This window comes from Phyllostomus discolor, chromosome 3, assembly GCF_004126475.2.
Source record: "Phyllostomus discolor isolate MPI-MPIP mPhyDis1 chromosome 3, mPhyDis1.pri.v3, whole genome shotgun sequence".
Lineage (NCBI taxonomy): Eukaryota > Metazoa > Chordata > Mammalia > Chiroptera > Phyllostomidae > Phyllostomus > Phyllostomus discolor.
The window spans coordinates 44,177,564-44,190,458 of record NC_040905.2 but is presented as its reverse complement, the minus strand read 5'-3'; the positions used below and the strand labels follow the sequence as shown (position 1 = coordinate 44,190,458).

Genomic DNA, 12,895 nt, shown 5'->3' with positions numbered 1-12,895 from the left:
TAAAATCTTGCACTTACTGGGCTGTGTCTCTAGCAATACATGGAAAAAGAAAAGAGATAATGATTTTTTAGATTTTAAAATATAGTATTTTCTATTTCCTCTCACCAAAATAAATAGACAGACGAAATATCATACTTTCCAGTTCTAATAATTTGTGTATTCCCTTCCGAATCATACCTACAATCTATACTCCTTAAAAACATACACTGTGGGGGGAGAACACGTAAGCCAGATAAGCAAACTGGACAACAAAATATACTCACGATGTCCTCTTCCCACACCCAATATTAAAAATGAACAATTTTATTATTACTTATTTTCTGAGAATGAAATTAATACATGTTCAGGTTTTTAAAATAAATATCTAAGAAGAGCACAAAAGAGAAAATTTTAAACCATCAATAAGCTCACCACCCAGAGATTATTGCTTAACATTTTGATGTATATTCCTCTAGGTTTTTTTTAATGGTAGAATAAAACCTCACTTCAGAAATCTGCCTTTTTGGTGGGAAAAAAATTCTAAAATTAAATTTTAAAACTGGAATGGGAGAAAAATCTTTTTTGGCCAAACACATACACAGAGACTACTTAAAATATATACTCAAATAACAGTATGAAACAGTGAGGACTTTTATTCTCTATTATCAAGGAGAACAGATTTAATATTAATTATGAAGATGTACTGACACACTTAATATCATTCTAAGACATACTTTCACTGCCCCCAGAGTTTAACATTTTGAATTTAGACTATGACGTCAACGGAAAGATAGAGTATGATTTTTTTCACTCCCTCAAAAGATATTAAGTGTGGTATCTCAAAAATGAGAAATCAATCACTATAACCAAGAATTCTTACCTTTCCCTTTCCTTCTATGAAAAGTATATAAAAACAAATGTTACACTGACAGATAAAAAATGCAAAGATATCATTTAATCTTTAAATTCATTTTTACAGAATTCCCTTCTACATAAAGTTCACAAAACATAGACAAAAACTTAAAAATTCAATGAGGGAAGATTAATACTGCCACTTCACAAAATTCTGCCTGAGTCATATAGCATTATTTATAAAATACAACAAATGGTAGAAACAGATTTTCTTTTGCTTCCTTTGTAATACACTTTCAAAAGGAAGCAAAACTAAGCCAAACTCACAAGTTCATTTGCCTGTACAAAAATTATAAATTATATACCTCAATAAAGCTAAATTAAAAAATATAAATATTTCATTATCCAACATGCTTAACTATCACTAAGTGATGTTTCACTTTTTATTATTCTGAAAATTAAGCAGATGCAGGTAGTCATGGTATTTAAAAAAAAGACTTCTATATAAGAAGTTCAAACTTGCTCATTTTCTTTTTTTTAATTTTTATTTTTAATTTTATTTTAATCATTGTTCAAGTACAGTTTTCTCCCACTTATTCCCATTCCAGCCCATTTTCTTACTTACAGATATTGCTGGGGAGAGTGTTATATTTCCTATAGACACTTTTAATTCATCCAAGGAAGCCATTGTATGATGTGAATTATTTGGATGCATAGGTTTTATTTCTATTCGATACTTCTTTGGTTCTTCATCTTCAGAATCAGAATCACTAGATGAGTAGAAATGGTTCTCTTTGGTATGTGAGTATCAGTTAAAAAATTTAGTTTTTAAATTGTCTTAATGCATAACCATTTTTTCACACATTCATAAAGTTAACAAAAACCTTTAAGAGATAGGACTTTAACAGAAATATAACGTCTAACTTTTGTTAATAAAAACATGTCAAATGAAGGCTATGGAATCATTTTATGATAATCAATTAAAAACCTGAAAACCCTTTTTTAAATAATAGAGTATTTTAACTGTCCACTTATATGATAACCAATCCGTAAGAATATTCAGATGATAAAAGGATATCATTCTGATTTGCTTCTGGTTTTATACTATAGCCTTCTTCATCTACATCAGGGATGTTCTATGGGAAGAAGAAGAAAAAGAAAACTTGACTGTAATGATGGCTCCACACTATAAAAATATTATTAAACCTTAACTATTACTGAGGGGCTATATCATTTATCAAATATCAATAGGTTAACAAAATCTTAACACTGTGGGGAAATTATATCTTTTAGTTACTTAGATTCAAATCACACTCCGTTCTTCAGAAGTCTGAAATAGAAAAGCATTTCAAAATAAAACAGAAGGAACATTGAAAGGTATACAACAGGTGTTCATGTGAAATGCCAGCAGTTCTGTAGACAATCAAATTTTCACAGTAAAAAAAAAAAAAATGCATGAGACTTCCGGCCAAGATGGAGGCATAGGCAGACACCCTTTGCTTCCTTGCACAACCACAAGAAAGATCACAAATAACCTCAAAACAAAAAACACCCAAAACTGCCAGAAAATCAAACTGTATAGAAGTCTGACAACCAAAGATTTAAAGAAGCCATATTTATCCAGATGGGTAGGAGGGCCGGAGATGGAGAGTACGGGGGAAGAGGATGCAGCGTAATACCAGCAAGGTGGCCCGTGGAACCAGTAGTCCCACATTCACATGTGGTAGATAACATTGGGAGGGATGCCTTGGGAGCAAGTGACCGCAGCCCCAGGCCAAACCACACAGTCCAGGTTTCCAGTGCCAGGAAAATAAAGCCTCATAACTTCTGGCTGTAAAAACCAGTGGGGATCGGGGTGGCAGAAGAAACTGCAGATCTCTTCAGAGAGGCCACTTAAAGGGCCTGTACGGTCCTAGAATGAATGCTTCCAGTCATTTCACCCACTCTGAGAACCACCACCAGGGTAGCTAGAGGGGTGCCGGTCACATATGGGAAGGTGGTGGTGGTGAAATGACTGGAAACTGGGTGGGGACCGAACAAGTCTCAGCATCATTGTTCCTTCTCCAACCCTTCCCCCACATACAGAGCCACAGAGCAGTGAAGCAGGTTGCCCTGCCCTGGCAAATACCTAGAGTTTACCCCATATAACTTAACAAGCACACTAAGACAGGGAGCCAAAGCAGCTCTACTTAATACACAGAAACAAACACAGGGAGGTTGCCAAATTGAGGAGACAAAGAAATACGACCTAAAGGAAAGAACAAAACCCCAGAAAAAGAACTAAGAGAAATGGAGGTAGCCAACTTATCAGGTGCAGAGTTCAAAACACTGGTGATAACGATGCTCAGAGAACTCATTGAATATGGTGAAAGCATAAGGGAAGAAATGAAGGCTATACTAAGAGAAATAAAGAAAAATCCACAGGGAACCAACGGTGAAGGGAAGGAAGCCAGAGTTCAAATCAACAATTTGAAACATAAGGAAGAAATAAACAATGAACCAGAACAGAATGAAGAAACAAGAATTCAAAAATACAAGGAGAGAATAGGAAGACTCTGGGACATCTCCAAAAGTGCTAATACCCAAATCATAGGGATGCCAGAATGAGAAGAGGAAGAGCAAGAAACTGAAAACTTACTCGAAAAAATAATGAAAGAAAGCTTCCCTGATTTGGTGAAGGAAATAGACATAAAAGTCCAGGAAGCAGAGAGAGTCCCAAGCAAGTTGGATACACAGAGGAACACACCAAGACACATCATAATTAAAATGCCAAAGGTTAACGATAAAGAGAATCTCAAAAGCAGCAAGAGAAAAGGAGCAAGTTACCTACAAAGGAGTTCCCATAAGACTATCAGATGATTTCTCAAAAGACACTCTGCAGGCTAGAAGGAACTGGCAAAAAGTATTCAAAGTGATGAAAAGCAAGGAACTACAATCTAGATTACTCTACCCAGCAAAGTTACCATTTAGAATGGAAGGGCAAATAAAGTGCTTCCCAGATAAGGCAAAGCTAAAGGAGTTCATCATCACCAAGCCATTATTACATGAAATGTTAGTTCATCAAAACTATGAACATTAAAATGACAACAAACTCGTAACTATTAACAACTGAATCTAAAAAAACAAAAACAAACTAAGCAAACAACTAGAACAGGAACAGAATCACAGAAATGAAGATCACATGAATGATACAACCTATAAATAAATATGCAGTTCTTCCTATACAATGATAAAAAAAAAAAGATTACATGGAGTTATCAGCAGGGAGGGTGGAGGGGGAGAATGGGAGAAAAAGTACACAGATTAAGAAGCATAATTGATAGGTACAAAATAGGGAGATGTTAAGAACAGTAAAGGAAATGGAGAAGCCAAAGAACTTACATGTTTGACCCATGGACATGAACTAAGGGGGGGATTGCTGGAGGGAAGGTACCAGGTGGAGAGGGGCAAAGGGGGAAAAATTGGGACAACTGTAATAGAATAACCAATAAAATATACTTTTAAAAAAAGTGCAAGACTGTGTGTGTCTGTAGAACAGAGGTGATGAAATCAGAGGACAGCTTAAGTAAATGGAAATAAATAAAATATATACAAAAACAAAAAAATATATAACCCTGGCTGGTGTGCCTCAGAAGATTGAGCACCGGACTGTGAAGTAAAGGGTTGCCAGTTTGATTCCCAGTCAGGGCACATGCCCAGGTTGCAGGCCAGGTCCCCAGTAGGGGGTGCAAGAGAGGCAACCACACACTGATGCTTCTCTCCCTCTTTCTCCCTACCTTCCCCGCTCTCTAAAAATTTAAACACACACACGCGCACACACACACACACACACACACACAAACAAATAAAAGACAACCTAGAAAGTTAAAACTACACTAAAACACTACTTTTGCTCTTGAGACTGGCAAAATTCAAAAGCTTGAAAATACCCTCTGTAGGCAAAGCTGTGGAGAAATGTACTCTTATACTTTGCTGGTATAAAACAAAATACCACAGGTCCTTGAATAAGTTCCTTTTGTTGTAACGTTGACTAGATGCCACAGGAACTTAATTCTTGTTTATGTCAATTAGCTAGCTTATGGTAGAAATGGTTTAGTTATACAAAGTTTCACTAAAAACAGAACCTATCAACAAGGTTGAGGACTTACTGCAGTACAATCCCTCCAGAGAGAAATTTAACAATCTCTAAAAAAACACCGTGTATGTGTTTTAACTCTTCCACCCAGGAATTTGACTTCAAGGAATTTACCCCCAAAATACACCCTCAACAATTTAAGAATATGTACACAACAAAATTATTCATCAAAGATTATCGATAACTCAAAATTATGGGAAAGTACCTAAATATCCAAGCATAGTTGAATAAACTACGATATATACAAAAATAGAGTACTGTACAGCCATTAGAAAAAGAAAAACATTTTTATGGTCTGATATGGAGTGACTTCCAAGAATTATGGCTAACTAAAAAAAGTAGAAAAGAACATATATAGTGTAACGTCTTTTTTTTTTTTAAGATTTTATTTATTTATTTTTAGAGAGGGAAGGGAGGGAGGGAGGGAGGGGGAGAGACAGACAGACAGACAGACAGACATCAATGTGCGGTTGCTGGGGGTTATGGCCTGCAACCCAGGAATGTACCCTGGCTGGGAATCGAACCTGGGACACTGTGGTTCCCAGCCCGCGCTCAATCCACTGAGCTACACCAGCCAGGTAGTGTAATGTCTTTTAAGTAAGAAAAAAAAAACATTAAGATAGGCATATCTGCTTATCTTTATGAAAACAACAACAACAACAACAACAACACAGGAAGAATAAATCAAAGCAAAGCTGGTCATCTACCAGGCAAAGCGATGAAGTAGAAGGAATACAAGAGGAAGGGGCACTTCTCTAAGTATGCCCTTGTAATTATGTAAGAGTATTTCTACTTTCAGAACACAGGCTCTTCATTCTAATTTGCATCAGAATGAGACTATTCTGAACATTTATGTTTAGACATCATTTTTATTTCTTTTAATGAAAAGAGCCCTGTTTTTAATGAATGCTCTTTTCCTACAGGGTGTCTGCTTTACCTTATATACTGATTTGTATAAAAACTTTATGATAGAAAGTAATTAGCCCCATGTTACATGTCTTATAAATACTCTCTGCCAATTTATCTTTAGTTATTCAAATTTTTTATGGAATATTTTTTCTAATTTTATACGTTTTTTATTTCTACACAAATTTATCAATCATTTCTTACATGGCGTAAGAATTTTGTGTCCTCTTTAAAAACCCTTTTCTAATTCCAGATACATACTGACTAAAGTTCAAAATTGGTTCATACTGGTCATTATAGAATAAGCATCAAATGAGCTGAGAGAATTAGAAATGTTTTATTTAGGGAGTATATATAAAATAAAACATTAAGTACTAAAGGATTTTATGCAATGTTGCAACCATCAAACAAATGCTATACACAGTTAATTCAAAAGTAAAATAAATGTATGAGTATTAAAGTAAATGCCAAACACATCTGCTGGCTTTTTCGTTAATTAATAAACCAAGTATATCAAAACAGGCAAGTGGTAAGATAAATGTTTTAATTCTAAAAACACTCTGATGATTCTCAGAGCTCATTAGAAGGCTATTTCATTATTTTCACTATAAATTTATTAACAAAATAAGAAAACCTGAAATATGAAACTAAGTACTAATCTTAATATAAAACACAATGTTTCATAAAATACCTAGTTCTTTATTTTGGTACAACCATTATGCTGTAAAAGATGAAACTATTTTGGAACCAAAAGAAACAATAATTATGCCAGCAAAAACAATAAGGAGAGGAGATGAAGAGCCTGACTACCACCATTTAGCAACATGACCAGTGTTTGAGGAGCAATCTGAAAATGTATGCACTACTTACACCATTTGGTAAATCTACTCTTCTGCTGTAACCTCCATTTGATATCTTCTTTAATTATATATAAAGAAACATATTTAAATAAGGAATAAAAATGAATTTTCTTTAAAACAAAATAAAATGCACAGAAAAGTACTAACAATGGTTATTTTTCCTAAAATGACAATCTCTTAAATAAATACAGGAACAGATAAAGTATTATTTTTAATAGATCTAAGACTAAATTAGTAAGAGCACCACATTTCAAAATAAAGTATGCAGATTTGAGATGTGGCATATTTCCCAAGAAAGAGCAATATGCTGTGGCACCACTCCCCCAATTTCAAAAGTTAAATGTCCACTGGTCAAAGATAGTTAGAAACACCTTCTATTTAATAGGAAAGCACTGGCAATATAAAGCCAGAAGTGTATCTGTAATAAAATTTTAATAATGAATTTACAACAACATGATTAGTATTTTTCTTGGAAAAATGTATAAACAACTGAACCCAAATATGTTGGGTGTTTCCTAATGAAAATGGCTAATTTAAATTGTTTATATCCAAGTAAAATCTACTTACAAGTGAATCTGCATCAGGGCATTCCCTGTTAAAACAAACAAAGTATTAGAAATAGCCAACTATTAGAACTGTCTGATAATAATACTTTATTCAAAGTGTTCACCTTGGTATGTAAGCATAATTTTTATTTAAAATCTATAAAAATACTTAGAGAAATTATCTCATGAAGATTAAAATATGCCAAATGATTTTAAAATTCAAAAAAAGCATTCCTATACCTATAATACATGACAGAATAAAATACACGTATTTTTAAAACCACTTACAAAAGTATTTTTTTAAGATTTTATTTATTCATAAACTAAGGGGAGGGTGGTAATGGGAGGGAAGTGGGGAGGGGTGGGAGGGGGGACTGGATTGGGAGTAAAAAGGAGAAAACTGTATTTGAACAATGATTAAAAAATAAAAATAAAAAAAAAAGACTTTTAATACCAAAGTGCTCCTGAGTTCAGAAGGGAGCCAGAGGTAGAGCTACAGAACAGCTTACAAAGCCTTCACTGTGACTACTTGCTCCTCGTGGTATGGACCACAACACCAGCACCACTTAGGAGCTTATGAGAAATGCAGGGTTTCAGGACTTCCTTTAGAACCTGCCATTTTACAAGCCCCATATGTGATTCATATGTCTCTTAAAGTTTAAGAGACTGTTCTGGAAGAAGTGGCTCTCTGTATTAGCTACTAAGCCATAGAACCATCCAGGAAATCAAAATTACTGATGTTTGATGTGGTCAGCTAAATTGTAGTCTCCTAAAATGATATGCTGAAGTCCTAACCTCTAGGAGCTGTGAATGTGACATAATTGGAAATAAGGTCTTTGTAGATGTAGTTCAATTAAAAATGAAGTCACATTGGATTATGACAGTGAGTCCTATCCAACTGGTATCTTATAAGACAAATAAGAGAATGGTTTGGGTTCAGAGACAGAGGAGACACAGGGAAGAAGTTCATATGACAACAGAGACAGAGATTGGAGTGATGCAACTACAAGTTAAGGATTGCCAAGAATTTCTGACCACCACCAGGAGCTAGTGAGATGCAAGGAAGAATCTTCCCCCAGACCGCAGGAGAGAGCATGGCCCTGCCAACACTTTGATTTCAGCTACTATGAGAGAATAAATTTCGATTGTTTAGGTCAACAAGTTTGTGGTATTTTGTTATGGCAGTCCTAGGAAATTAATACACCTGTCTCTCACCTCCAGAAATTCTGATTTAATTATTCTGGGCTACATTCTGTATACATAGCCATTATATATAAAATTTATATATGATAATGTCCATTGTTTGCTTTGTTTTGAAGACTAATAAAACATTTTAATAGAATCATTAAAAAAAAGATTTTATTTATTTATTTTTAGAGAGGGAAGGGAGGGAGAAAGAGAGAGAGAGAGAGAAACATCAACGTGCGGTTGCTGGGGGCCGTGGCCTGCAACCTAGGCATGTGCCCTTACTGGGAATTGAACCTGTGACACTGGTTCGCAGCCCACGCTCAATCTACTGAGCTATGCCAGCCAGGGACAAAAGTATTTCTTTCCCATGAATACACACATGAATCTTATCAAGGAAGCTGTCAGTCTTACAAGGATTTCTAGTGACCTTTAATTCTTCAGGGAGACAAAGTGTAAAAAAAGTTTCCTTCAGAGAAGAAAGCCTGGCTTGGTAAATAACATTTCTACATAAATTTTCAAAACTTTTTAAAAAGTCTACACTTTCAAAACTGAAGTTTAAAGTGTACTACTTTCTATAAGCTAGTCTATATAAAAATCAAAACCACCTTTTAAGAAAGATTTTATTTATTTATTTATTTCTAGAGAGGAGGGAAAGGAAGGAGAAAGAGAGGGAAAGAAACATGGATGCACCCCAACTGGAGACAGAACCTACAAACCAGGCTTGTGTCCTGACTAGGAAGTGAACCAGACAGAGAGACCTTTTTTGCTTTGCAGAACAAATCCCAACTGAGTGACACCAATCAGGGCAAAATCAGGCTCACTTTTCTCCAAATTTGTTAAATGAGTATTTAGACTTCCATTTGGAACAGTTTTCTAATCTAATGTAATGTGTAGTTCAGAACTGGTATTTTATCATTTAACTGATAAGCAAATATGACTGGATATACTGTAAATTAGTAAAAACTTATTTTAAATGTAAAACTAAACCATAATAACCAATCTTCTCAATTAACTGAATAAAGACCTAAAAATGTGAAATTAAAGACATTGAAGTCATGAGGAATAAGATTAGAATAATTTCGCCTGGCTGGCGTAGCTCAGTGGATTGAGCGCAGGCTGCAAACCAAAGTGTCGCAGGTTCGATTCCCAGTCAGGGTACATGCCTGGGTTGCAGGCCATGACCCCCAGCAACCCACAGTGATGTCTCTCTCTCTCTCTCTTTTTCTCCCTTCCCTCTCTAAAAAATAAATAAATAAAACCTTTAAAAAAAAGAAAAGAATAATTTCTATGTATACATTCTAAAACAAATTTACAAACAAAAATTAGAGTGCATATTTAAAAGGCATTTGTATTAGTTACATAATCTTTAGCTTGAGACTGATAATGCACATTATGTCAAAGTGTGGCACTTTAACAGACTGAAAATATAGGCTTTATGTTCACCTTAAGAGCCAAATTAACAATAAAAAGCACTAAACTAATATCTAGGATAGACAAGTAATCTCTATCTACCCAAAGATTAAGCACAAGCCAGGACAGTCTACAAATTGAAGAATTTTGTTACAGGAAAATGGAATGGAATAGACTGAATAAATGAAAAAAGAGTGAGATGACTGCACTGCTTTTAATCCAATTGAATCACCAAGAGGTCAGGGTAAATGAAAATCCCATATATCTTTATATTTACTTAAAACCACAATTTTGAAAAAGAGCTTTCTTATTATTGGTAGGTGAGAAAAACCTATGTACAGCATTTTGCTGTGTGTAATGCACATTTTTTTTGCCTAAATTTTTGAGGGAAAAATAAGGATGCCCCTTATACCTGGGTATCATGATTACGTACCATGGGCATAATAATCCTGTGTATAATGCACACAAAAACACGGGTGCACATTATACACGGAAGCACATTATACGCAGCAAAAGACGGTACTCGGAGAAAATGTTCTACTAGAAAGGAACTGTAATAATAAATTCAATCCCTCTACAGAATCAAGTTAATTAAGATGTTAGAGTATTTCTACTTTCCACCTTTTTAAAGAGACACAGTTTTAAAATAAAAGCAAGCGTAAAAGTTCCAGTTTATCCTCTGGCTTTAAGCAGGAACTCTTGAGTCTTTGCGCTCAAGCACTCATCTGTCTGCCTTCACAGTGGGCTCTAAGAGACCTGCAGACAAAGCCTGGGGAAGAGCACACTCTCAGCAGGACCCCTCTTCCACAGCTGCTAGCATTTCAAAAGACTTCAGGCTATGAGAGTAAGTTTGTCAAGAGCCTTAGGCATTTTAAGTGAAGTAAATTCTATCTTTTTTTTTTCCTGCCAGGAAGTGCTGAAAGAAGGAAATCATGGTGAAGTGGCTTAAGAATAATTTTCTGCCCTAGCATTCTCATTGGTAAAAATATTCCAATATCCAAATGGTCTAATGATCACATTGAGAAATTACTCATCATGAAAAACTATTTGAAAATACATATATATAGAAATATTACAAAGTACAGAGAATTATAAAGTTCCCTGAATGAACTGCTGTAAAAAATATGTATTATAAAAATATTTGATTTACAGCCATTTCTTTTTATAATTCCTAACAGATGAACTGGTGCATTAAAAACTTACTTACAAATCAATTGTTTACATTTCCAAATGTATTTCCAATGTCATAAAAAGAGATTAGTTTCTATTCCCCTTAGCAAAATACTTAATAAAAGCTCAAAAAAGATATTTGCAGAAGAGATGGTAACTACAGATATAAATCACTTTGCAATTGGTCTTAATTTGTTAACCAAATATACCACTTGGGAGAGGGGAGGAAACAGACATTTAGAATTGTAGAAATTCTGAGAAATTCAGATAAGAATATAACTAAGTAGTAGGCAAAAACACCCAAAGCACAAATTGTTCTCTTGTACTGCAAATACGAGTACTCATCAAAATATTAAATCTCATGAGAGTTCTGATTATGTTAGAGAAGTAAGGATTTTAAACAAATTTTCAGCCAGGTCAATGAATCACTTTAAGACATTCACTAAGTGTCTCTTCAATCCAAATGGGTTGGGTAATTATGAAAAGAAAAATTCTTTAATTCCAGTTTATCTCTAGTTAATCACAGCTCAATGACTGTCAACCCCAGGTGTATTTTACAATCACATAGGCTGCTTAAAATGAAACAAAACAGAAATTATACTGGGGCCTCTTGCCCGAGAATCTGTATTAATTGGTCTGAGATGGGGTCTGGCATAGATATATTTATTTTAATTTCCCAGGTAGTTCTAATATGTAGTCAAGGTAGCACAACCTTACTTACCTAATATTAGTTGAAATTCTTTTATACTAAATTATATATTCTTTGTATACTACTTTCCTATTTCTGAAAAAGGTAAATCAAATGTATACTCCATCCTCCATCTAAAAATGATGGATAGTATAAACGTTCAAACATGTTAGTGCTTTTTTTCCCTCCCACATTTAACATTTTCCACTTAGGCATACAGATGGTCCAACTTGATACTCTTCAACTGATACCCTACAGTGTACAGATACTTGATACATGATGGGGTTATGTCCCAATAAACCCATTGTAAGTTGAAAATAATGTAACATGAAAATGCATTTAATACAATAACCTACTGAAAACCATAGCTTACTTAACCTAGCCTACTTTAAATGTGCTCACTTACATTAGCTTTCAGTTGGGAAATTACCTTGAGTTTCATCTCAAGAATATTTGCCTTCCTTTTCTCACCAGAAGCAGGTGACATAGATGGGCATTTTTGTAGATATGAAAGAATGCAAAACACAAAACACAGTATCTAAAAAACGCTGGCATCATTGTACACTGTCAAGTACCAGTTATTTCATCTCATGATCTAAGGGCTAACTGGGAGCTACAGCTGGCTGCCACAGTCTAACATCACAAGAGAGTATTATACTGCATATCGCTAGCTGGCGAAAGGATAAAAATTCAAAACTCAGAGTACAATTTCTACTGAATGACTATCACCTTGTTGTAAAACTGAAAAAACATAAGGTGAACCATCATTAAGTCAGGGACCATCTGTACTATGTTGCTAGTGTTTCTGGATATTGTGTTCTGAGCACATTTAAGGCTAAGCTGTGATGTTTGGTAGGTATATTAAAAGCACTTTTGACTTACTGTATTTTCTGTTATGACAGGTTTATCAGGAGGTAACCCCACTGTAAGTCGAGTAGCATCTGTACATAAACACTATGTCCCTGCATGGTTAGAGCTGTCTAGAAGGATTTTCATCAAATGGTTGACTGTGGGTTTTTCTTACACATCAAGACTTAGAAGAATTTTTTACTTTCTCTGTGTTTTTAATATTTTAAAATATGCACATTATCTTATAGAGTATCTTAAAAGTTTCCACTTTAAAATACTAAAGCTTTCATCTGAAAATTTTAAAATAAGTGAA

The 12,895-nt window shown here is 34.6% G+C and overlaps 1 protein-coding gene across 4 annotated transcripts in view; it reads right to left on the bottom strand.

The window, feature by feature from the left end:
* Positions 1–12,895, bottom strand: part of FCHO2 (FCH and mu domain containing endocytic adaptor 2) — a 113,287-nt gene that overhangs the window by 35,255 nt on the left and 65,137 nt on the right. For all 4 annotated transcript variants that reach the window (XM_036020397.1, XM_036020394.1, XM_036020395.1 and 1 more), the window contains exons 11-14: positions 7,300–7,324; positions 1,910–1,967; positions 1,457–1,632; positions 18–29 (exon numbers count right to left, since the gene is read on the bottom strand). In XM_036020397.1, coding sequence (XP_035876290.1) covers positions 18–29; positions 1,457–1,632; positions 1,910–1,967; positions 7,300–7,324 — 271 coding nt within the window. The remainder of the gene's footprint in view (positions 1–17; positions 30–1,456; positions 1,633–1,909; positions 1,968–7,299; positions 7,325–12,895) is intronic.